The sequence below is a fragment of the Planococcus citri genome, chromosome 2 (assembly GCF_950023065.1).
Source record: "Planococcus citri chromosome 2, ihPlaCitr1.1, whole genome shotgun sequence".
Classification (NCBI taxonomy): Eukaryota; Metazoa; Arthropoda; class Insecta; order Hemiptera; family Pseudococcidae; genus Planococcus; species Planococcus citri.
Window position 1 is genome coordinate 5,650,709 of NC_088678.1, and position 24,734 is coordinate 5,675,442.

The 24,734-nt window shown below is 34.9% G+C and overlaps 2 protein-coding genes across 2 annotated transcripts; both read right to left on the reverse strand.

The window, feature by feature from the left end:
* Positions 1 to 791: 791 nt before the first annotated feature.
* Positions 792 to 8,841, reverse strand: LOC135834304 (leukocyte elastase inhibitor-like). The gene is made up of 5 exons (XM_065348152.1): positions 8,638 to 8,841; positions 2,514 to 2,704; positions 2,094 to 2,387; positions 1,662 to 1,802; positions 792 to 1,561 (listed from the first exon to the last, which is right to left on the reverse strand). The coding sequence occupies exons 1-5, from the start codon at positions 8,719 to 8,721 to the stop codon at positions 958 to 960; spliced, it is 1,314 nt and encodes a 437-aa protein (XP_065204224.1). The 5' UTR covers positions 8,722 to 8,841; the 3' UTR covers positions 792 to 957.
* A 1,925-nt stretch (positions 8,842 to 10,766) lies between these two features.
* LOC135837516 (poly [ADP-ribose] polymerase-like) lies at positions 10,767 to 22,767 on the reverse strand. The gene is made up of 15 exons (XM_065352824.1): positions 22,561 to 22,767; positions 22,393 to 22,485; positions 21,940 to 22,115; positions 17,807 to 17,954; positions 17,564 to 17,745; positions 17,260 to 17,468; positions 17,106 to 17,185; positions 16,822 to 17,035; positions 16,536 to 16,734; positions 12,402 to 12,500; positions 12,056 to 12,274; positions 11,615 to 11,965; positions 11,376 to 11,530; positions 11,112 to 11,288; positions 10,767 to 11,021 (listed from the first exon to the last, which is right to left on the reverse strand). The coding sequence occupies exons 3-15, from the start codon at positions 22,045 to 22,047 to the stop codon at positions 10,949 to 10,951; spliced, it is 2,214 nt and encodes a 737-aa protein (XP_065208896.1). The 5' UTR covers positions 22,048 to 22,115; positions 22,393 to 22,485; positions 22,561 to 22,767; the 3' UTR covers positions 10,767 to 10,948.
* Between the last annotated feature and the right edge of the window lie 1,967 nt (positions 22,768 to 24,734).

Below are 24,734 nucleotides of genomic sequence, written 5' to 3' on the forward strand. Positions count from 1 at the left end.
CTGGGAGCCATTGGTGAGGTCAATTTGAAAAACTAAGGTTATATTCGTGTTCAGCGATATCGAAAACACATTATTTCATGTGTCACACGAATGAAACCATTTTTTAAAGTCACCCCCCCTTGGGGAGGTGCTGGGGGCCGTGGATGAATCTAATTAAAGATCTGACGTCATATTCGTATTCAGCATCACCAAAAACATACAATTCGATATATCACTTGCCCCAGAATTTTTTTAGAAAGTTTTGTCCAAAATTGGGGGTGGGAGTGCACCCCTTCCATCAAGAGATCCCATATCGAAACTTGAAAATTTCGAAAAAGCATCAAAAGGACGGTACATCAATGGAAGTTTTTTCAGAATTTTAAATGGTAGCTCCCACTTACAGCGCGATTTCGAATTTTTAATTTCCAATTTAAAGTTCCCCTCCCTGATCAATTTGAGCCTTACTTCTTAAACATGGATTTTCGCCAAATCAGACCGTTTTTTAATTTTTCTCAAAAAATTAATTACTTGGAATTTTGAAGATTGAGATTTTTGTGACATTAATTTTTTTTTTTTTGAATTCATTATTGTTCTGATTCATTTCGTCAAAATGTTCACGACCAAAAAGTTTTCTTGTCAGAAAAACAATGTCAACGAAGTTTCTAGTCTCAGAGAAAATTACTGGGAAAATTCAAACTTAGTCCTGTATACCTAATTAAAATTTGATAATCTCAAATTTCAATTTTGCGCAAGAAAAGCTCAACTTTTCACGATAAAGTGAAAAGTTGGAAGCTGGCATTAGAAAATGTCAATAAAATTAAGTATTCTGTTTATTAAAACAATTATTAGATCAGTACCTAGTTACACACTTAAAAGACCACATTATTTTTAAAAATGAATACATATTAATCTCACCCATACGACAAATATTCCGAAAAAATTATCAAGAACTTACGTACCACCTTCAAGAAGAGCTATTTATGTACTATTCGGATCAAAGACGGTACCGAAAAACATGATCGTGTTAATATTACGATTATAAATGAAAAAGAAGAAAGGCCTATTCACATGAAATCTGATGATTATTGGTTTATCGCGGAGGTGCCCACATATCCTTACCATTCTCACGATCGAAACGGCACTAGCTTCGGTGTAATCTTCGTTAATTTTAATATCAGTGGCGTGACCAATGTCACTAATTTTTATATTACTCTGGTCGATCATATTACTCAAATCAGGCGACTCCCAAATTTCTTTCTTGAGTCCGAGTTTGATAAGCTCGTTTTTTACAGATTGATACCATTTGAATGCCGTTTTCGGCAATTTTAAATCTACCTTGACATCAATACACTTATCGGACTTCGCAATTATTGCATTGATCTGATCGGAGGTCAACTTGGGTAAAACATTTTTTAGGGATTGATTTTCATCAGGCAGCCCTACAAACATGGAAAATGCATCGTCGATAAATCCTAAGTCGACAAATTTTACGCCTAACGATGGTACGTCGAAGTATCCTGTCATAAATGAACGGTGCATCATTTGTACTGTAATATTGCCTTTGTCTGTTTGGAACGTTTCCCTGTAATGGAGGAAAATATACGTAGAATATTAGCGAATAAATAGGTAAACAGTAAAATTAAATATGGGTAAAAAGAGGTTAAAATGAATTCGATTCTTACGCTTTAGTCAGATCACGATTGAATTTATTTTGCCAGGCTGATTTAAAATACAAGCAACTAGTCAAAATCATTAAAGTGTTTTCTGCTGGAGGTTCTTCGAGTAATCGAGGTATCCTGTTTTCAGTCTTATTACTGATGTACCTGCGGATTAAAAAAATTCAATTTTAGCGAGTGCGTTTGCATTCATCTTTTACCAAATAAAAAACTAGCAATTTTTGGTTCTTATTTTTTGAAATAAATAGGTATAGGTCCATATGTCTTAGAGATCTGAAATTATAAACCTCAAAGTTCAATCTCAGTTAGGTAATGTGAGTCGAGATAAGAGGCCTGAAATCTTGCAGTTTTTTTTTTCTTTCATTTCAAGAAACCAAAATGGATTAACGACTCATGCATCATCTACACGAATGCTCAGGTGTAGGTATAGATACTTACCGATTAATCATATCTCTCGTTTCTTCTCCCTTCCTGGCGAAATCAACGTTGAAAATATCACTCTGCTGGTATAATTGGACATCTTCGACGTATTTTTTCTTCAACTTGCTGCGATATTCATTTTGAACGAAAATTCCATTGGCCAGTTTCAAATCAGATGTTTTTACAGTTGATTTTACGGGTACTGGTACCATTGACCCACTGTGAAATGTACCACCACTTATGTAAGTCTTATTCGGATTTATTTGCAGAACTGATGAGAAGTTTTGCAATACTTCTTGTAAACTTTTTGGCCTGTGAAATGCACAATAAATATATTACGAGTAAAATAAATTTATTTCTGTAAAATGGAATCAAACAAAGGCATATATTTTTTGAAAAAACTACAAGGCTAGGTGGGTAGCAGCTACCAATACTTACGAAAAAGTGATGGGGATGTTCAAAACATTAGAAATTGCATCACGTGTAGCTCCATTGCTACCGAGATGAACTAGAGCCAGTGCTGTGTAAAGGTTGTACGGAGAAAACAGAATATTTTTGTTTCCAGGATTATTTTCCAGTAGAATGGAATTCAGTTTAACTCCGAAATCCAGTAGTCCATTTTGAACAGTCTGTGGAATAAAAAAATGCTTATAATTTGTGAATCAATTTGGCAAACAAATTATTTCAATATTTCCTTAGGTACCTACTACCTACTACCTACCTACGTTTTTTTCATTCTATTTTTTAAAATACATATTTTGATTTTTGTGTCTTTCATCTTTTATTTTATTTTTTATTTTTTAATATTTTTTTTATTTCTATTCTTTTCATTTTTATTTGTTTTTATTTTCATTATTAATTTATTTTTATTTTTCAATTTTTTTATTTTTAAAATTTTTTTTTTGGTTTAATTCAATTTTTATTTTCTTATTTTATTTTTATTTTTCTATTTTATTTTTCGTATATATCAAAAAAGAAAAAACTATTTAATTGATTTGAATTTTAACTATGTATTCTAAATGGTTTTTTTTACATGTACAGCTCATCGAAAGTATTTTTTTTTTTTTTTCTTATAAAAATGTTCTCTCTAGCGTTACCAGTTGACCTTTTTTTTCCTGAAAGTCGGAATAAGTCATTACTAACTAGGGAATCTCTTGAGGTATCCGCCTCCGATTTGAACGGGACCGCGATTTTTGGAAAGAGCATGTTCTAAAACCCACAAATCCAAATTTTCAGCTGCCCAAGTTCATTTTTCGATTTTTGGCGAATTTTTGAAAATCCAAAATTGACTATTTTGGTGATTTATGACTTTTTTTAAAAGTACGTACTTGATCAGTAAAAATATTCAAAATAAGTCCTAAAACTGATATTAACCCCCCCCCCCAATCCAAATTTCGCCATTTCCAGCCATGCTGGAGCCTCCAGTGCGATTTTTCAATTACTCCAGAATTTTGAAGTTGCTCCAGAAGGCGCGAATATAAAGTTGGGCAGCTAAAAATCGAGTTGTGTGTTATACTCGACCTGTTTAACGAATTTATCCACATTTGAGCCGATTCTGGTGCGGACACCTCAAGAGTGCTTTTTTGACCAGCTTTTTTCATAATAAGTAAGTAAGAAATTTTAAAAAATCAAAATTTTACCGTTTTCGAGGAAATTTTTGAAATTTGCGCGAATCGCTGTATTTCGAACACAACTAACACCCTGAGGCAGAGTTCCGCCATTTCCAGCCATTCTGGAGCCTCCAGCGCGATTTTTCAATTTCTCCAGAATTTTGAATTTGCTCCAGAAGGCGCGAATATGAAGTTGGGCCGCTAAAAATCGAGTTGTGTGTTATACTCGATCTGTTTAACGAATTTATCCACATTTGAGCCGATTCTGGAGCGGACACCTAAAGAGTGGTTTTTGACCATGCAGCTTTTTTAATAATAAGAAATCCAAAAAATCAAAATTTTACCATTTGCGAGGAAATTTTCGAAATTTGCGCGAATTCCTGTATTTTGAACACAACAAACACCCTGAGGCAGAGTTCCGCCATTTCCAGCTATTCTGGAGCCTCCAGTGCGATTTTTCAATTTCTCCAGAATTTTCTATTTGCTCCAGAAGGCGTGAATATGGAGTTGGGCAGCTAAAAATCGAGTTGTGTGTTATACTCGACCTGTTTAGCGAATTTATCCACATTTGAGCCGATTCTGGAGCGGACACCTCAAGAGTGGTTTTCTGACCAGCTTTTTTTCAAAATAAAAATATCCAAAAACCAAAAATTCCTCGTTTGTGAGAAAATTTTTGAAATTTGCGCGAATCGCTGTATTCCGTCATTAATTGACCTCACGAGAGCGAATTTCGTCATTTCCAGCCTTTCTTGGGCCTCCCTTTAATTTTTGGATATTTTTATTATGAAAAAAGCTAGTCAAAAAACCTACTCTTGAGGTGTCCCCTCCAGAATCAGCTCAAATGTGAATAAATTCGTTAAGCAGATCGAGTGTAACACACAACTCGATTTTTAGCTGCCCAACTTCGTATTAACGCCTTCTAGAGCAAGTAGAAAACTCTGGAGAAATTGAAAAATCGCACTGGAGGCTCCAGAATTACTAGAAATGGCGGAACTCGGGCTCAAGGGGTTTGTTGTGTTCAAAATACAGCGATTCGCGCAAATTTCAAAAAAATTTTCGCAAACGGGAAAGGGTACCCCCGGATAAGATAGGCAAAATGCCCTTAACCTCAGATTTCGATGAAACTCACAGGGTATGTTTAGTACCCCCAAAAAATAATTTTGGGCCCATAACCCGCTCCCCACCCCACCCCCCTCAGGCAGGGGGGCCAAAAAACGCGTTTTTCAGGGGAAAAATTCTGCATCAGCGAGTAATTTAGATAAATTTATTCTGTAAACGAATATAGTTAGAGGATACATGGGGGTACCTCCCTGAATTTTTTCAGAATTTTTCATCGCATGGGGGGAGAAGGGGGGGGCAAAAGAAAACTTTAAATCGACATTACTCCGGAACGAGAAAACATACCAAAACGATTTTTTCGTCAAATATGTATTTTTAGGTCTACTTTCTATAGAAATCATCATCCGGCCATTTGGAGTGGTGGGTCAAGCTCAAAAGTTCAAAAAACTCTCAAAAAACCACGTTTTTTACGTTTTTCTCCAAAAATATGGACAAATGGCCGAAATCGAAGAGAACCAAGTTGTTCAGCGTGAAATTTTACCTCAGAATGTTTAATTAAAAATTCATTTATACCGCGCGATCGTACGGTAAAACTACACGCGCAGAAGTATTTTTGCTTATATGTACCTATGTATCAAGATAGCTGAAAGGGTATTCCTGAGTAAAATAGGTGAAATGCCCCTGTCCTCAGATTTCTGAAACTTTGATGAAACATCGTTGGGTACCTTTAAAAAAAATGTTGGAGCCAAAAAAAATTCCCCCACCCCACTTTCCTTGCTCACAATAGCGAAAAAACGTTTTTTTTTGGGGAGAGGGATCATGCTTCAACGAGTTTTGAAAAAAAAGATGTTTTAAATTCACTCATGATATATAGAGGAGACATAATGATGAAAGTACATACCTACATATTTGAGATTCTGCGTCGATCTATGCTATTGCCGTCAAAATCCAATTGCACTTTTAGAGTTCTAGTGAGCGATTGAAAATTTGCAAATCGTCTTTTTTTGGGGGGGGGGGGGGTATTATTAGTTGGTTTTGAAAATATTTTCTTCGCAAATGTTTCGCTATAATGAAGAAAGAACATTGAAAGATATATTTCTGAAACTGAGGAAATATTTTGTGACGCAGTGACGCCAATATTTTAAGTTTCAAAAAATCGAGAAAAATTGCAAAAAATTTCTAAATTGTGGGTAATTGTTCGAAATTGGCGATAACAAATTAAAAACAATAGCATAGAATGGACGCAGAATCTCAGATAATTTCATTTGGGACTGGGTCGTCATTTTTCTCAAAATAAATTGGGCACAGGGGCTTCAGTGAAAAAACACGGTTTTTTTGAAAACACCCCCAACTTTGAGGGCCCATGTTTTTCTTTTAGGGGCACTTCTAGAGCTAGAATTTTTCTGTGCAACTTTCAACTCAAAATGACGGTTTTTGCTGTAATTGATAAAAATTCACAGTATTTTCCCCATTATTTCGCGATCCACCCATCTACTAGGTACGTATACTTATTGTGTTTTCAATGTACTTGATAGGTAACTCACATAAAAATTCAATGGTCGACACCAAAAAGAAACCTTTCTGATAGTTTTGAGTTAGATACAATGTACTTGAAAAATACTTGTAATTCAAGAAAATCTTGATTAAGAACTTGCATGGCGTTAATTGCGCTTTAATGAAGCATTTTCCACAAAAAATCTAATTTTTGGGCAACCCCTTTCCACAAACGTGACCGTAAGGAGAATCCAACTGCGAATACAATTTCATATTCGTGTTCAGCGAGTTCAATTCATATGATAACGATACCCATATTGTCAATCTTTTGTGAGAGGGGGTGCCTATGTCCCCAAAATTGGAGTTTCAAGAAGTTGGTTGGTTTTCTATTTTTTTTGGAGGTCAGAAGGCAAAATTACAGATCGCTTTTTTTTGGTGGTGCCGTGACCCAAAAATCACAATTTTGAGTATTTTTTGAGTTTTTGAAGATTGCCCACCTGGAGGGAAAATTTGAAAAAAAATACCAATTATAGTACTCATGCTGATATGTTTCTGAAAAAAAACATGTGCTTGAATTAGGTTTGAAGATACGGCAGCTTCAAATTTTCTTTTGTCAATATCTTCCCCCTGGGGAGCCAACAATTTTTGAAAAAATTTACGTTGCTAGAATCATATCTTCTTCAAGTACATATTTTGAGTGAATACAGATTTTGAAGCATGACCCCTCTCCCCAAAAAAAAACGTTTTTTCGCTATTGTGAGCAAGGAAAGTGGGGTGGGGGAATTTTTTTTGGCTCCAACATTTTTTTTAAAGGTACCCAACGATGTTTCATCAAAGTTTCAGAAATCTGAGGACAGGGGCATTTCACCTATTTTACTCAGGAATACCCTTTCAGCTATCTTGATACATAGGTACATATAAGCAAAAATACTTCTGCGCGTGTAGTTTTACCGTACGATCGCGCGGTATAAATGAATTTTTAATTAAACATTCTGAGGTAAAATTTCACGCTGAACAACTTGGTTCTCTTCGATTTCGGCCATTTGTCCATATTTTTGGAGAAAAACGTAAAAAACGTGGTTTTTTGAGAGTTTTTTGAACTTTTGAGCTTGACCCACCACTCCAAATGGCCGGATGATGATTTCTATAGAAAGTAGACCTAAAAATACATATTTGACGAAAAAATCGTTTTGGTATGTTTTCTCGTTCCGGAGTAATGTCGATTTAAAGTTTTCTTTTGCCCCCCCCTTCTCCCCCCATGCGATGAAAAATTCTGAAAAAATTCAGGGAGGTACCCCCATGTATCCTCTAACTATATTCGTTTACAGAATAAATTTATCTAAATTACTCGCTGATGCAGAATTTTTCCCCTGAAAAACGCGTTTTTTGGCCCCCCTGCCTGAGGGGGGTGGGGTGGGGAGCGGGTTATGGGCCCAAAATTATTTTTTGGGGGTACTAAACATACCCTGTGAGTTTCATCGAAATCTGAGGTTAAGGGCATTTTGCCTATCTTATCCGGTGGTACCCTTTTTGATTTTTGAATATTTTTATTTTGAAAAAAAGCTGGTCAAAAAACCATTTTTGAGGTGTCCGCTCCAGAATCGGCTCAAATGTGGATAAATTCGTTAAACAGGTCGAGTATTACACACAACTCGATTTTTAGCTGCCCAACATCATATTCACGCCTTCTGGAGCAAATTGAAAATTCTGGAGAAATTGAAAAATCGCACTGGAGGCTCCAGAATGGCTGGAAATGGCGAAATTTGGATTTGGGGGGTTAATATCAGTTTTAGGACTTATTTTGAACATTTTTACTGATCAAGTACGTATCTACTTTTTTTTTAAAAAAAGCATAAATCACCAAAATAGTCAATTTTGGATTTTCAAAAATTCGCCAAAAATCGAAAAATGAACTTGGGCAGCTGAAAATTTGGATTTGTGGGTTTTAGAACATGCTCTTTCCAAAAATCGCGGTCCCGTACAAATCGGAGGCGGATACCTCAAGAGGTTCCCTTGTAAGCACCCCCGTGGTTGAATATTTTTTTTGAAAAAAAAAATGAGAAACCAAACACATCTACTTTATTTTTTTACGTCAGAATTGACCATTTGAGCACCAATAAAATACCCCGAATTAGCTCAATTATTATCAAGATTTTCAGAAACTTCATATTGGATAATGAGAGAAGATAGTGTAAAAAGGTGTTCGAAAAAGTGTGCAAGCGTATATTTTTTCATAGAGCGAAAAATATGATAGGTGTACCAAAGTGGCTACCTATTTTAAGAACTAACATAATCCGATTTCAACGAATTAGGGTACATAATATACATCTTGCAAATTTTTAGACAATTTTTTAAGCGCGTGCAGGTATGAATATTTAATACTTGATTATTTTACCAACCTCTTGATTCGTAATTATTTTCTTCGATAGAGATGAACTAATCAAAACTTGCATAAACAATATAATACACCAAACACTTTTCATTTTGAATTTAAGGTACGAAAACGTTGTGAAAAATGAACGTCAGCTTTAGGTATTAAATGCACAAGAATATTTATATAATGATTGTGAGCTTCTCCATGAATGGAAACTTTGAATCTGTACGCTTGTTACGTTACTTATCTTTAAGTAAAGAAACAAGAGTAAGTAAATGTAAATACCAATTTCACTAGGGAGTGGGGGAAATATCTTTAAATGCTAACTACAAGTTTTCAAACCAATCAAAAAATAAATGTTCACTTTTCTCACTGTTTTGCCTTTTTGGCTAAAACGAAACGAAACGAAACAAAACTACTTTCAACGGAACATAACAAAACAGAGTACGAAACAAAATTTATTTTAGTTTTTATGCTTCAGCCAAATAAGTAATTCGATCAAAATCGAAGATTCCGACGTTATTTCACCCTATTTTTATCCAATTTTGTTGAGATGTAAAAACTTTTTCTTGGAAAATCCTCAATATTTAAAATGAGCGATCACTTGAATTATTTTATTTTATTTTTTGTTGGAAATATATATCACAATTTGATTGTTCAGATCAACACTTATTCTCTCAAGAAAACGCATAATGTCGCCAAGTAGGTACTTATATGTAGTCTACTGAAATAGGTCATTTTCGAAGCGTGTGTGTGGGGAAGGGGTAAACGAAGAGTTTAAAGTGGAAAAATTACTCGAGTATTTAGGCTGGATATTGTTTGAAAAAAACACGTAGGTAAGTAGTTAAGTACATATATGAGAAAGTTGAAAAATCGATGTATGTACAAACACTTTTTAAAATTTAAATTCAAAAATAAACGTCAACGTATAAAATTTTGATTATCAGGTTTTAAGACTTGCTCTTTTGAACCAGCTTTGTTTCGTTCCAATCGTAAAACGCCATGTTTGCAACAATCTCGTATGAGTAAAAATACCCATTAAAAGACTTCATTGTTTCTATGTAAAATGTGTACGTATGTATGTACTTTGAATGTGCATGCAGTGTCTGAAATTGAAATTAGATAAGTAAGTAATTGCCTTCGCGTATCGTATACACTGTTCAAGTGTAGATAATCAGTATCTTAGGTAAACATGTTCCTGGAATTCAGATTTCAAATACCCTAAAAATTACACCGACGCTCTCCAGGTAAACAATAGGTAGATATGGACGAAAAATTCAACGGTAGTAAAGAATAATTTACAAATAAAGATGGGTACTTACATTGTTAGAAATGAGTTTAAGTATTGCATTGAAGTTATTAGCTTCAGAACAAGATTCTCGATGGCGTAGGACGTTTGCGAACCAGCCTATTGTTTTTAGTGTTTCTTTTGCGGTATTGATTACCAACTAATGACCTAAAATTAAGACAATTGCGAACCAACGAGATTCAAATTAAAAATGAACTACGAGCGAACGAGTGATTCACATTGAAGTCAAAATGTAGAATTTTTGCGAACCAACACCAACCAGTTTGGTATAAAAACCACTTTGGCTTTCATTTAAATTCTAAAATTTTGAAACCGAAAAAATGAAACTCTTCGCATGAAAAACAAGTAGGTATGTGTTTTGATCTATTAAAATACGAATTTTTGAAAGATTTTCCCCTCGTTTCCCTGGGGCTAATTTGTTTCTCCTCTTTCACAAAATAAAAAAATCCAAGTTTGAAGATTCTAAAAATTGAATAGGGAAGACGAAAATTCTCTGTAAGTCGTGATAGGCTATAAGAAGACCTAGATACCTATAAATCAACTAGCAGAATTGTTTTCTGAACTTTCGTTATATCGTATTCCGCAAAATTGGTATTTTTTTCTCATATCAGTGGGCAAATGTTCGCTTGCACGTCCCCCTTTTCCCCTCCAAGCAAAACCTTTTCGGTTTCTCCATGATAGCAACATACTTCTTTCATTTTTTTTCTCAAGAAATGTAATTATGTAAATGCAGAACACACTCACGATACATCGATGTTATTTTCATTTGTTTCTCGTTTTATTTCATTTCCAAAAGTTTCATTATTCAGGTAGGTAGCTAATAGTCCGTGCAGTGATAAAAACAATTCATTAAAAAAGAGGCTTTAATTCAAAATTTTAAAAAATATAAAAAAGGATTTTTAGCTATTACGAGTATTGACTGGTCTTAATATTGAGTAGGTACAAACTTAACTTACAATACTATGCACATCAATAACAAAATGGAATTATAACGAAATAATTAATTGTAGCTTCGTCAGTCCTTTGATCATCGATTGCAAAGGAACTTCAGCTGTACTAAATATTCCACTTTGACTTGAGCGACATCATAAACAATATATCTGACGACAAAATTAAGGAAAAATAAAAAAATTACGCTCCCCATTCTCCCCCAAGCAATCATCGTCACTATCGCGATAGAAAAAGGATACTCGTTGTGCAGCAACTTTCTCCGTGAGTCGACCACAATTCCTTTTCCCAATGGTATTTCAACCTCATCTCGAACAATGGATTGACTAGGATCAGGTTCTATTTTACCCAATGCTTTGACGCTGTGCTTACCTGCGGGTGGTTCCATTAGGTCTGGTTGGGCTTGAGTAAGTTCGTGCCTTTAACAACACAAATGATATTGCATAAATTATATTTGTAAAAGTCTCAGTTTCTGTGAAGACTTTTCGCAACGTGAACCAACTTACATTTTTCCGAGTGCGACTTGGCATAATAATACCAGGCCAGTATTGTTGTTGTCCTTGTATTTACAATAATTGGCAGATTTCGATACCCTATCAGCGAAGTAGATACCTTTACCGAACATAGCACCGGTCTGTGGTACTTCCGGTATAGTAAGACCCTAGGCATAGAAATTACTCGTATTATGAAAAGTTATTTCCATCCCAGATGGGAGAAAAATCACAATAAGTATAGGATAATTTACCTGAGATAGAATTCCGGCGAAGTTGGCAAGTCTGGAACCGTGCCACAAGAGCTTCCTGTTGTATAAGTTGTTGAATGGTTCGTATCGTTTACGTTCTCCTTGTCTTTCAACTTTATAAATTTCCACGATTTCTAGACGGTAATTGTTATGGGCTTTGGCATGAGTATTTTGAACATATAATTGCAGCGTTTGAAATTCCCGATCAGTTTTGTTCAAAGATGTGATTTTTGTTTTCAATTTTAAATAATACGAATCGATAGGGTGAACATGGTTGTTTTCAGATTCTACATCTCTGAGCATCGAGTGAGCAATTTCGATTTCCATTAATGCGCGCAACATTTCATGTTTTTGCTACACAGATTAATAAAAACTGTTAAGACGAGAATTTCTCACAAATATAATATAGGTAATGACAAATTCAATTGAACTGCAACGACTTACCTGTATGGTATCCATGTTATTAAGCAATGGCGGATTATCAACACCGAAATTATGTGGAATCAGAGTATAAAATCGGTTAGTCAAACCCAATATATTCCGGTTAGTTGTTTTACGATCACCTGAGGCTGAGATACAATTCTGCAGTTCGGTCAGCACTTCGAAAGCTTGCTTTATTTGTTTTTTACTCAGTTTACCCAATGGCATTTTCTCCGTATCGAGCTGTAAGAATTTCAAGATGTGAATTAGGTGCGCATATTTTTCAAAACGATGAATTGCTGGCATACCTATTTATTCCCTTCTTGTAGGTAAACATAATTACATTGAAAAGGAAAAAAGAAATACTTACCTCGAACTCCAACATGATGTTTTTCATAGTGTCTTTGTTGAATATGAGAGTGATTAGATTTTGAACAGGCTGCGAAAGTTTGGAAGGTACTGCGGACTCCTATAAAAAACAAAAATGGTCACTCATTAAAAACAAGTTATAATGTACGTTCTGTTGAAAATACGTACGTCACGTACGTCTTCGTATGAAACATCAACCCAATCTATAAAGGAAAAAAAATGTTACTCATTAAGCCTTAAAGGCCCTGCAGCTGAATCCCAACATATGCGATGTAAAAATACTTTCGATTTCTTGAATAGATCAACATAAGCGTCACTTTGACTCACAGTTTGTTCTTCAGCCCTTGAAACCATTTCGGAAATGATGAGCTTATTTATGTATTTGATTATCCTCCAAATTCAAAAAGGCACAAAATCCTATTGGGTCGATTTTAGAACGGTATGATGTACCTAGTTTCATTCAACTTAATGAGTGAAAGCATACTTTAGATGAACACCTTAAGTACCCTTTTTTTGAGGAACATACTTTGACAAACGTTGGAATAAACACGGGAACCAATTCTCCACTTCTGGATGAACATTGTTATTGGTTGTTGAGCTTTCACAAAATAAATTCAGGAAAGTAGTGGGCTTGCAGACAACACTTTCATGGTACCCAATAAAATGTTGTGCCTATTTGGATTTGAAGGATAATCAAATAAATAGCTTAAGCTCATCATTTCTGATATGGTTCTAAGGTGCTGGAGGGCAAACTGTGAATCAAAGTGATGCTTGTGTTGATCTAATTCAAGAAATCGAAAGCATACTCAAAACTGAGCAAGAGCTCGATGCACAAGCACAAAACTTTGTAGATGTTATTAGCTAGCAAAGCAGCAAAAATTGCAACTACAGTGTTGTCAAAAGTGAAAATGTTCAAGAAAACAGCTATCTATGTATATGATATTAGGGAACTCATAAAGCAGAGAAGAAGTGCTAGATGTGTCTGGCATACCAATCACACACCTGAAAACAAAAATCGATTCAATCAAATCAGCAATAAGCTGAATCAAATGATAAAGGAATTCAATCAAAGCCACTTTTGTCGGTATTTAGAAGAATTAAGCCCAAATGCTGATAAAGAATACTCCTTGTGGAAAGTTACAAAGCGTTTAAAACATCCTGTGGTCTGGAACTCTCCCCTAAAAAACGAGTTCAACCAATGGATACGCCAAGATGAAGAAAAAGCAGAGCTCTTTGCAGAACATTTATATATGTGACGTAATGAGACAAAATCGACCTTTGGACCTAAAAAATTATTTTTCACTTTTTGATGGATTTTTGGTACTCGGACATTCAAAAATCATTTAAAACCACCCAGAAGTCCCTATGATTTGCATAGCTCCATACACAGGGTAATCCAGTTAGAAGTGTGCACATTTTTTTGGTTTTTTTTTTGATTTTTTTTTGATTTTTTCATTATTTCAACTTTTAAATTGATCTGGAGGCGAAACAAAGCGTTCTACGAGAAAAATACATGAAGCAAAGTTGTAGAGAATTAAATTTCCAAAAACCGACAAGAGGTTTATTTTTCTCCAAAATATGTAGTTTTTCTGTTATTCTCAAAAAACAGAAATTTTATGGTAATCTTCATGAGGTTTTTGTTTTTTCAGAAAAATGGAAAAACTATGCATTTTGGAGAAAAATAAACCTCTTGTAGGTTTTTGGAAATTTAATTTTCTACAACTTTGCTTCATGTATTTTTCTTGTAGAATGCTTTGTTTCGCCTCCAGATCAATTTCAAAATTGAAACAATGAAAAAATGAGCGCAATCACGACTGAGCCCCCTATATCAGCGTAAATAATCATTTTACCCAGTGATGCTCACACAAAACAGGCAAGAAATGTTATCCAAGACTATGTTTAGCTCACTTTAGCTGGAGAATGTGATTAGAACGCAAGTGCTTCCGCTAAACACGCAGAACTGGACTGAAAACTTAAACCCCCATAACTCAAAAACTTCTTTTGAGCTCGAAGGTTGATTTTGTCGCGTCGCGTCACATATGTAGAACATTCCAACTACACAAACATACTTAAAACCAGTTACTCCAATAGAAGTTGCCAAAGAAATTGAAAGAAATCTCAATCGGAAGAAATCTGCAGGTGTTGATAAAATCTCAACAAGAATACTAAAGGAGTTATCAAAAAAAGGTATCGTGATGCTCGTCGTCGTGGTTCCTTATCCTTTACAGGACATTGGAAATCGCATTTTTGTGGTACCCTAACAGGGTGAGGCGTATGCCTATTGCCACTGCGATTATTCTAGGGAATCGACCTTGTTTCGAGCTTCCACTAGTAGTTTCCCGTTGCTTTCTAGTGACATCCACACAAGCACCTTGGAGCTGGCCGGGTAGTTTAGAGACCCTGAGCTCCTCAGTGTTGACCTCTATAGACGCTCAAAAGCCTCAAACCAGTTTCAGCTTTTTGATTCTGCTAACAGATGGCGTGCATTATCTGTTAGCTCGGCTAAACTGGTAGTCCCACGGTACTTGGCGTGTAATGTTGATAATTGCACGAAAGATTTCTTAATTACATGCACAAGCTTGCCTCTGAACCTGGGTTTGAACCGGGTACCTCGTGAACGGAGGTCTGCGGCTCTAAGTACCTACTACGCCACCGAGGGACTATTGTGATGCTAACATACATATTAAATGCATGCTTTCAGCTAGAGTATGTGCCACAGTGCTTCAAAATTGCAAAATCATCATACTGAAAAAACCAGACAAGCCTGAAGAAAAAGTGGAATCATATAGACCAATCCCAATATTGCCTGCAATATCAAAATCATTTGAAAAGTTACTTCTGAAACGCCTCAAACCTCTGGCCGAAATACCAGATCATCAGTTTGGGTTTTGTAATCAACACTCAAGGATAGATCAGGTCCACAGAGTTGCAGCCATCATTGAAAAATCATTTGAGGGAAAGATATACTGTTCTGCAGCATTTCTAGACATAGTACAAGCATTTGACCTAGTATGGCATGAAGGTCTCCAATCAGAACTTGCCAAAATCCTACCAGGAAATTATGTTTGTTTATTGAAATCCTATATCACAAGAAGAGCATTAAGAGACTCAGGGTGTTGCACGGAGATGCCATATCTACTCAACATCCAATTAATGCTGGAGTGCCTCAGGGTAGTGTTCTGGGACCAATCTTGTATTTAATCTACACAGCTGATATGCCAACAACAGAAGAAACTGAAACTGCAAAGTTTGCTGATGACACTACAATTTTATCAGTTCATTCATCCCAAGCCCAAGGAACAGAGAATCTACAAAAAGCCCTTGATGGAATCTTAAGATGTGCAGATCAATGTAAAATCCAGATAAATGAGCAAAAGTCAACTCATGTTATGTTACATTTACTAAGAGAAAAAAATGTGATGTTCAATACTCAGTCTACACTAAACAGAGTGAAATTCCAGCTGCTAACCATGCTAAATGTCTGGGTATTCATTTTGACTCTAGTCTCACCTGGAGGCACCATATTGACCAGAAGAAGACTCAAATCAACCTGAAACTTTCGCCAAATGTACTAGTTGATTGTACATCATTCAAAAATGAAGATTGAGAGTAAAAGGCTAATTTATCAAATGATAATTAGACCAGTATGGACATGTGGGATACAGTTATGGGGATGTGCTGAACCATCGAATCGAAAAATCATCCAAACTGTTCAAAACAAAACTCTCCAAACAATTACGGGTGTAAGATGGTTTCAAACAAATGAAGCACTACATAATAAAGATCTTGAGATAAAGTGGGTGGATGAAGTTTTAGAGAATATGCGACAAAGAATGAGAAAAGACTTCACAGGCACATCAACCCAGAGGCAATTCAATTGGTAGATATGAGTATGATGGTTAGGTGTCTTAAAGGTCAAAAGCCTCATGACCTAGTGATGTAACATAACATGTTATGCATATAGCAAATTGGTTCACTGGAACTAATCTGCACATGTTACTGTATTACTTATTTAAGAAGTATCTTAAGATTGTAATATTAATAAATATGTCAAAAAAATATCACATTTCAAGATTCAGCTGGGTCTTTAAGTGTTAAAAACAAGTTATTACTATGTTTTGTTGAAAATACGTACATCTTTGTATGAAACATCGACCCAATTTTTTTTATCCGCTACTTTAACAAAATTAGCACGGTTTCTCCACATGTTGCCGGTTTTATCTTTGAATATATCCTCGAATTTGGCGATGGCATCTTCTCCACTAGCCCTTATTTCGAGTTTTTTACTTCCGAATTTAGTCCCGACACGTCCCCAAGCACGGAACAACCAATACCTTCGAATAAAATCGATAATTAAATTATTAGAATGCACTATGACTATGCGGAGCAATAATTTGTTTCATTGATATCAATATAATTACGTTGTTTCATCATTAGATTCCAGAATTTGAAGTATATAGTAAGAGTTACGTCCGGACTGTAGGTCAACTTCAGAAAGTACAGCGGTATAATTATCATTGTTTAAACGGTACACATGAGCAATATCCTCCAATCCGGAGGCTGGATCAACGGCCACACCATTTTGAACTTTGAGCTTTACTTTGTATGGAAGATTTGACTCGTTGTACTTGCCACCTATTGAATAAAATTTGTTAAGAATCAGATATTGAAATGTCTTATATGCAAGTATTAGACGTAATCTTACCACTAAAGCTGAGAGATTTCGAGACCGTGGGTTTATTGGATTGAAAAATTCTTTTCTGAGGTTTATATTTGTACGTCGCTCTGAAAAAGAATACTAATTAAGATCAAATAGATACTTACGGTTTAAGATTAAGTAAAAACCGCGAAGGACTCACAAAAATTCAAATTTTTTTTTCAAATCGTATGGCACTAAGAAAGGTTTACGTTTGGGGTCACCTGTAACTGCTTCACACTTGACCCATTCGTTTTTATTGCCTAAACATAAATATCCAACACCAGAGCGAAACACTATTTGACTGTGTCCGCATTCTCTGCAAGGAAGTAATGCTCCGAACGTCATCGCATCAGCTAATCTATCATGAATCTGAAATAACAATGATATTATAATGAATCGAAATTGAAAAGTCGGAATCTTACAGCTTGCATTTGAAACTTCACGTTACTCTTATTTGTACTTACAGTTTCGGTACTCGTAGCAACAGGTTCTTGATTGTTATATTCCAGTAAAACAGTCAATTCTTTCTTTTGTAGTAATTTCAAACGATCGTGGTAATGATACATCAAAGCATTTTGTTCTTTCATATCTTTAATTTCTCTAGCAGACATTCCATTACTGACTCCACTAGTTGATCCAGAAGGTCCTGAAATGGAATTCATTAAAATCTCTTCCATCAATCGGATAGATCGTCATTGCCAACATACCTCCAGCCACTTTAGATTTGATCAATTGTTGGTCTTCCGTTCTCAGTGATTCGAAATTCGATATATCTCCAACACTTTTCACACGCTGTTTAACGAAGAAACAAGGAACGTGGTACCAATATGGAACTTTTCCATCAAACGTGGGTGCCTGTAATGAAATACGATGAGAGGGTGAATAAACAGAGCTCTATCCTTTATATCGTCAATATTCCATAGATGAATTCACTGGCGTACTTTTCAGTCTCAAGAAGTTGCCTCTTTTCTTTTTCAAAATTAACATCCTAAAAAAAAATTCTCAAATTTCAACTCTCAAAATACAAATTTTCAAAAGTTTTCGCAGGTCTGTCATTTTTTTTCAAAATCAATTTTCTAAAAAAAAAACATCGCTTTTGGGCCTCTCGAAATCAAATTTTCGAAAACTTTCGCCTTGAAATTTTTTAAGCCAAAATCCAAATTTTTGAGAAAAAATACGTTCACGATTTTTTGCACAAGTTGTCACAATTACAAATGTGAGAGTGACATAATTTTCTGTGAAAATTTTTCAAAATTTGAGGTATAAGAATTTCATTTTTACAAAAAATAGTATTTTTCATGAAACAATCTTGAAGCTTAAGTTCCAAAATATATGTATTTTTTTCAAATAAAAATCCCTACCTACCATCAGTCCCTTTATTTTTGACAAACATTTTTTTAATTTGAAAATTATGTCACTCCCACATTTTGTAAATGTCACAACTTGTGCAAAAAATCTTTTTTTTCCTCAAAATTTTGGATTTTGTTCAAAAATTTTTGACGTAACAATTATTCAAAATATTTATATTTTAATGTTCGTATTACCTAAAAAAACTTTTCGCCAAATTTTTGTATCCCTACATCAATTTTTTCTTTTTTTTGATTTGGAAATCGTGATGGAAAAAAATGCTCATTTTGAGCATTTCCTCAAATTCCAAAATGATATTTTGAGTATAAACCTCAATTTCTCTTAAAAATCTGCTCAACGAAGTTATATCTACTCGTTCCCATAATATAGTGAAATTTTTCAATTTTCATCAGTTAGATGGGTCATTCCATGTCAACTCAACCAAAAAAATGCGATTTTGAAAGTCATGTCTTTCGATTTCGCTCAAATTTTTTTTACAATATATCGCACCTCGGGAGTAATAAGGTCACATCTCAAAAAAGTGAAATTTTACAGGAGAGTGATTTTCTTTTTTTTAAAAACTTAATTCATTATTTTTATCAACTTATAATTAATTGTGAGGAATGAATAGCACCTCATTTTAAAGATCTGGTATCCTACCTTCATTTAGCATAACAACACTTTGAAAAATAAAATCTTAAAGAGGAAATATTTCAATGTTTGGAAAACATTTTGAGTTAGAACCTTTCATTAAAGTTGATGTGGAGGCGAAAGGAAGCGTCCAAAAAACATTTCATGATAACAAAGTTGTAGAGAATTAAATTTCCAATCGACATAATGTCGTTAGTTTTTTTCTAAAGTGCTTAGTTTTTGAGTTTTTCTCAAAAAACTAAAATTTCATGATATGTGCAAATTCATTTTTCTGAAAAGTGATCAATTTAAAAAAAAATTTCCATTTGGTACAAACCAATAAAAAATGCACTCCTTGTGACTATTTCTAACCGACAAACATTAAAAAACAATCAAAACTATTTGTTAACACTTTGTATGTACCAAATTTGCTCAAAAAAGGTGGAGTTTTTTGAGATGTACCCTCATAACTCCAAACAACTTGCAATGTTGTTGAGATTTTGAGTTAGGCCATTTGCGTTTCTTACAAGATGCACATAATGTACCCAACTCAAAGTGTAATTTTTGGTTGTGGGGGGGGGGGGTCATACAAACCCCAAAAATGCAAAACCATCAAAATCAATTTTTTTTGAGATGTGACCTTATTACTTCCGAGGTGCGATATACCCATCCAGTAAGTGAGAACCCCGCAATTAGTTTGGTCCCAGCCCCCTCAGGGGGCGGGTGGGGGGGATTCCATTATTTTCAGATTGCCTCGAAGTACTCAAATTCAGCAGCCCATTCCTCCAAAACTATCATACTTTGATCAAAACTGATTTCACAGTTCGAAAGGGCATTGCATTTCAAACTTTTTAAGCATTTTGAAATTTTCAAAAGTTGAAAGTTGAACTTTCAAATTGAAAGTTCAAATTTCAAAATGGCGCGGTAAGTGGGAGCTACCATTTAAAATTTTGAAAAAATTTCCATAGATATACCTCTTGATGCTTTTTCGAAATATTTAAGTTTCGAGATGGCATCTCTTGATTGAAGGAGAGCACCCCCACCTCCAATTTTGGGCTAAACTTTTGAAATGAAATCTGGGGCATGTGATATATCGGATTCTATGTTTTTGGTGACGCTGAACACGAATATGACGTCAGATTTTTGATAGAGCCCCATCCATGGCCCCCAGCACCTCCCCAAAGGGGGTAAAAGTTCAAAAAAGTGATTTGTTCGTGCGACACATGGAATAGTATATGTTTTTGGTGACGCTGAACATGAATATGACGTCAGATGTTTGATTGGACCCCATCCACGGCCCCCAACAATTTTTTTGGACCTTTATTTATTGGTGGAGGTTCTGAGGACCATGGGTGAGGTCTATTAAAAAAACTATGACTATATATTCGTGTTCAGCGATATCGAAAACATACTATTTCATGTGTCACACGGATGTAATCCTTTTTTTTGGGTCACTCCCTTTGGGGAGGTGCTGGGGGCCATGGATGGGGCTCTATCAAAAATCTGACGTCATATTCGTGTTCAGCGTCACCAAAAACATAGAATCCGATATATCACATGCCCCAGATTTCATTTCGAAAGTTTAGCCCAAAATTGGGGGTGGGGGTGCTTCCCTTCCATCAAGAGATGCCATCTCGAAACTTGAATATTTCGAAAAAGAATCAAAAGGTTTATCTATGAAAATTTTTTCAAAATTTTAAATGGTAGCTCCCACTTGCAGCGCCATTTTGAAATTTGAACTTTCAATTTGAAAGTTCAACTTTCAAATTTTGAAAATTTCAAAATGCTTAAAAAGTTCAAAATTCAATAGCCTTTCGAACTGTAAAATCAGTTTTGATCAAAGTTTCATAGTTTTGTAGGAATGGGCTGCTGAATTTGAGTACCTCGAGACAATGTGAAAATAATGGAAGCCCACTACCCGCCCCCTGAGGGGGCTGGGGTCAAACTAATTGCGGGGTTCTTACTTACTGGATGGGTATATATTGTAAAAAAAATTTGAGCGAAATCGAAAGACATGACTCAAAAACGTTGGTTGAGTTGACATGGAATGACCCAGATGCTTATCGGGATTCAAAGGGGTCAACGAAAAAAATCACCTCGTGGCGATTCTTCATGTATTAGTCACAAATATTCGCCGAAATTTGAGATTCACGGTGACGTCATGCTGACGTTACAGATATCTACATATTACATACTTGGCATTTTTGAACTGATAAGGCTGATTATCTATCTAACAATGAGCAAAATTTCAACAAATGAGAATATATTTTGCATAAATTGCAAATTGAAAGAGCTACGAGCAGATTTTGAAAAATTATATTGTCGCCTAATCTTGAAAAATAAATCACGTTGTGACTTTTTTTGTTATTGGATCGATCTTTTAAAAGTGTTCAACGTTTAAAGCGAGTAAATTTACAATTTAACAAAAATGAATGAATTCATTCACTCGTAAAGGTATGAGGGAATGTTTTGAACATACAGTGACTCTCTCCAATTTGAACGAAACCAAGTCAGATCGAAAGAGCGCTAGCGTGTCTTTATAGAAATCCCATATCCAAAATTTTATGTCCTCGTGTACATTTTTGAATTTTTGGTGAATTTATGAAAATGCAAAAAAGCTGTTTCAAAGGCGCTTTTAAAATTTTTTTTGGGAGCAAAGTGAACCAATGTGAATAATTTTTTCAATTCAAATCCCACACATCACCAACTACTACGTAGTTTTAGTAAATTAAAGAGCCTTCAGTGATTTTCAATTTTCTCCAGCAACTTTAAATTACTCTGGGGGGATCAAAATTGAACTCATCAATAGGAACATATTAGTTTCGTTTAGTTAGTAGATTGCTTGTGCGAGTGAATGTATTACCTGACTTATAACAGCTAATCTCAATGTGTCTTTAGCTATGAGAGTATTGCACTCTCTACAACGAGAATAACCACTCTTGGCGTATTCTGCACGAAATGGCAAATCCATCGTAAGATATTGAGAAGATTATGGAAATGTGATTGCGAGAATAATAACAATTATGAGTTTTGAATTTCCTGAAATTTAACAAACGTTCTAAGATTATTGAAGAACTGAAAAAACGATTATTTCCATAAAGGATACGGAAAACTTGGAAAAGTGATGTGCAATACGCGACGTTGCCAGTTATTGACTTTGGAATTTTTTCAATTTTATTTCTTTGGAGAGAAAAAAGGATGTGAAATGAAAAAAAAAATCAGGCGAGAATGCGAACCGAAATTTTTAACCTTGATCGTAACTAGAATCAACCCAAAAATTTTGAGGAAAAATTCTTAATTTAATAACCTTACTTACACTGAAATCAAAAAAAATGGAACTGGGAACCTTTGAAATTTTTGTACTTCGTCGCTAATCTTTAAGGATGTAATTTACGTTGTTTCCAAAAATCTGAGAAAAATCAATAAATGAACATTTGAAAGGGAAAAAATGCACAAGCACAACACATAGTAACACATCACTTACCCTGCGAATTCACAAGTCACACAAGCAATAAACTTTCAAACTAGAACCACAACTTGACAATAGCAAAATTCGAAATTTTTCATACGAGCTAAACATACACATACGAGTATAAGCATGAGAACACACAATCGCAACAATATTTCGCGAAATAATTCTCCGAACCAAACAATATTCACGCTAATGACATATTACCCAGTGAAATTCACAAATAAGTGAAATTTTGATGGTACTTACAGGGTTATAAATATTGGTAAGTATGTAATTCTGTTCTCAATTTTCCTAGATGCGTTGACGTCATAGTTTTTCCCACGACGATGTTGTCATCGGAAAACTCTGCTGACCCACGTGCTTTCAAAAGAGACTCCTTTGAGGAAAAGGTGTAAGATACCCCCTCCCCTCTCACCATCTTGTTTTGACGGTTCCCACTTCACATTTATGCACTTTAATAAACTTGAACACTCCATAGCAGACGAAAACAATTCACACAGAAACAGTATTATAAGGAACGCAGCCGTTCGCAAAAATAAAACGTATCTCGAATGTGAACCAGCAAATCTGCGAGTATGCTTTATCAGTAGATAATTAAGTAACTACCGACAAACGAAATTGTTGAAAGTCACATGGTACATACATTGCAGTGGTCGAGTGTGTAAAATTTTGCTGTTCAATTTTATCAGTAGATGATGATCAAATTATACTAATTTATTCGCGAACGCAAACCGGAATCGAATTTATTTCGAATAAATTATCAAACATTGTATACTTTCGCATTTCTGCATTAATACTCGTATTCGTAGGTACACATTTTTATTGCGTTGGAAGTGTTGCCAAATCGAATTTTTCGGACCAGATTTTTGTATAATTTTCAGAATTATTTTACATTTTTTTCGGTACCGTATTATCAAAAATTCCAAATAGCCTGGTTTCTTGCCAAACATAGTCTCGTTTTTCACAGAAACATTCGATAAGTGAGTATTCATTCCCCTCTCTAAAAATTATGTGAAAATTCCGCTTTTTTGCCTACAAAAAATATTAAATGGCCAAAAAAATATCTATACCATTTTCAACGAAGATTGCGAAAAAGCATAATTTTTTTGGCCAATAATTGCCATGTACGAGTAATTCGCGCTTTTCCATAAAAAATAATCAGCCTTGCTTTTTGCTTAAAATTGTCAAAATTCTCGGTTTTTTGCGAAAAATTCTAAAAAGTATTTTTTTAAAATATTGGTCTTCAATCCTCCCCGGGAGTTGGTGGGGGATGCTTGATTTTTCAAGTAACACACATCTGAATCATATATGTATTTGAAAAACGAAACTGGACATGCGATATATCGAATAGTATGTTTTCGAGGTCGTTGAATACGAATACCAACTCATTTTTTGGGTCCAGTTCTTCAAAGCCCCTCTGTGCCCCAAAAGGGGGGTTACAATTTTGAAAAATCGTGAAAAGTCGAGTGAAATATCGAATGGTATGTTTCCGAGGTCGCTGAGTACGAATATGAACTTATTTTTTGGGTCCCACCCCTCAGTGTCCTTCTGTGTCCCAACAAGGGGGCTAAAATTTCAAAAAATCATAAAAAAGTCGAGTGATATATCGAATGGTATGTTTTCGAGGTCGCTGAATACGAATATGAACTTATTTTCTGCTTACAGTTCTTCAAAACCCATTTAAGCCCATCTAAATAGGATAAAATTTTGAAAAGTCGCTGAAAATCGTATAAGACGAGTACATATCGCACCTCGGGAGTAATAAGGTCACATCTCAAAAAAAATTGATTTTGATGTTTTTGCATTTTTGGGGTTTGTATGACCCCCCTCAACCAAAAATTACACTTTGAGTTGTGTACATCATCTAGATCTTGTAAAAAACGCAAATGGCCTAACTCAAAATCTCAACAACATTGCAAGTTGTTTGGAGTTATAAGGGCACATCTCAAAAAACTCCACCTTTTTTGAGCAAATTTCGTACATACAAAGTGTTAACAAATAGTTTTGATTGTTCTGAGTGTTTGTCAGTTAGAAATAGTCACAAGGAGTGCATTTTTTATTGGTTTGTACCAAATGGAAATTTTTTTTTAAATTGATCACTTTTCAGAAAAATGAATTTGCACATATCATGAAATTTTAGTTTTTTGTGAAAAACTCAAAAACTAAGCACTTTAGAAAAAAACTAA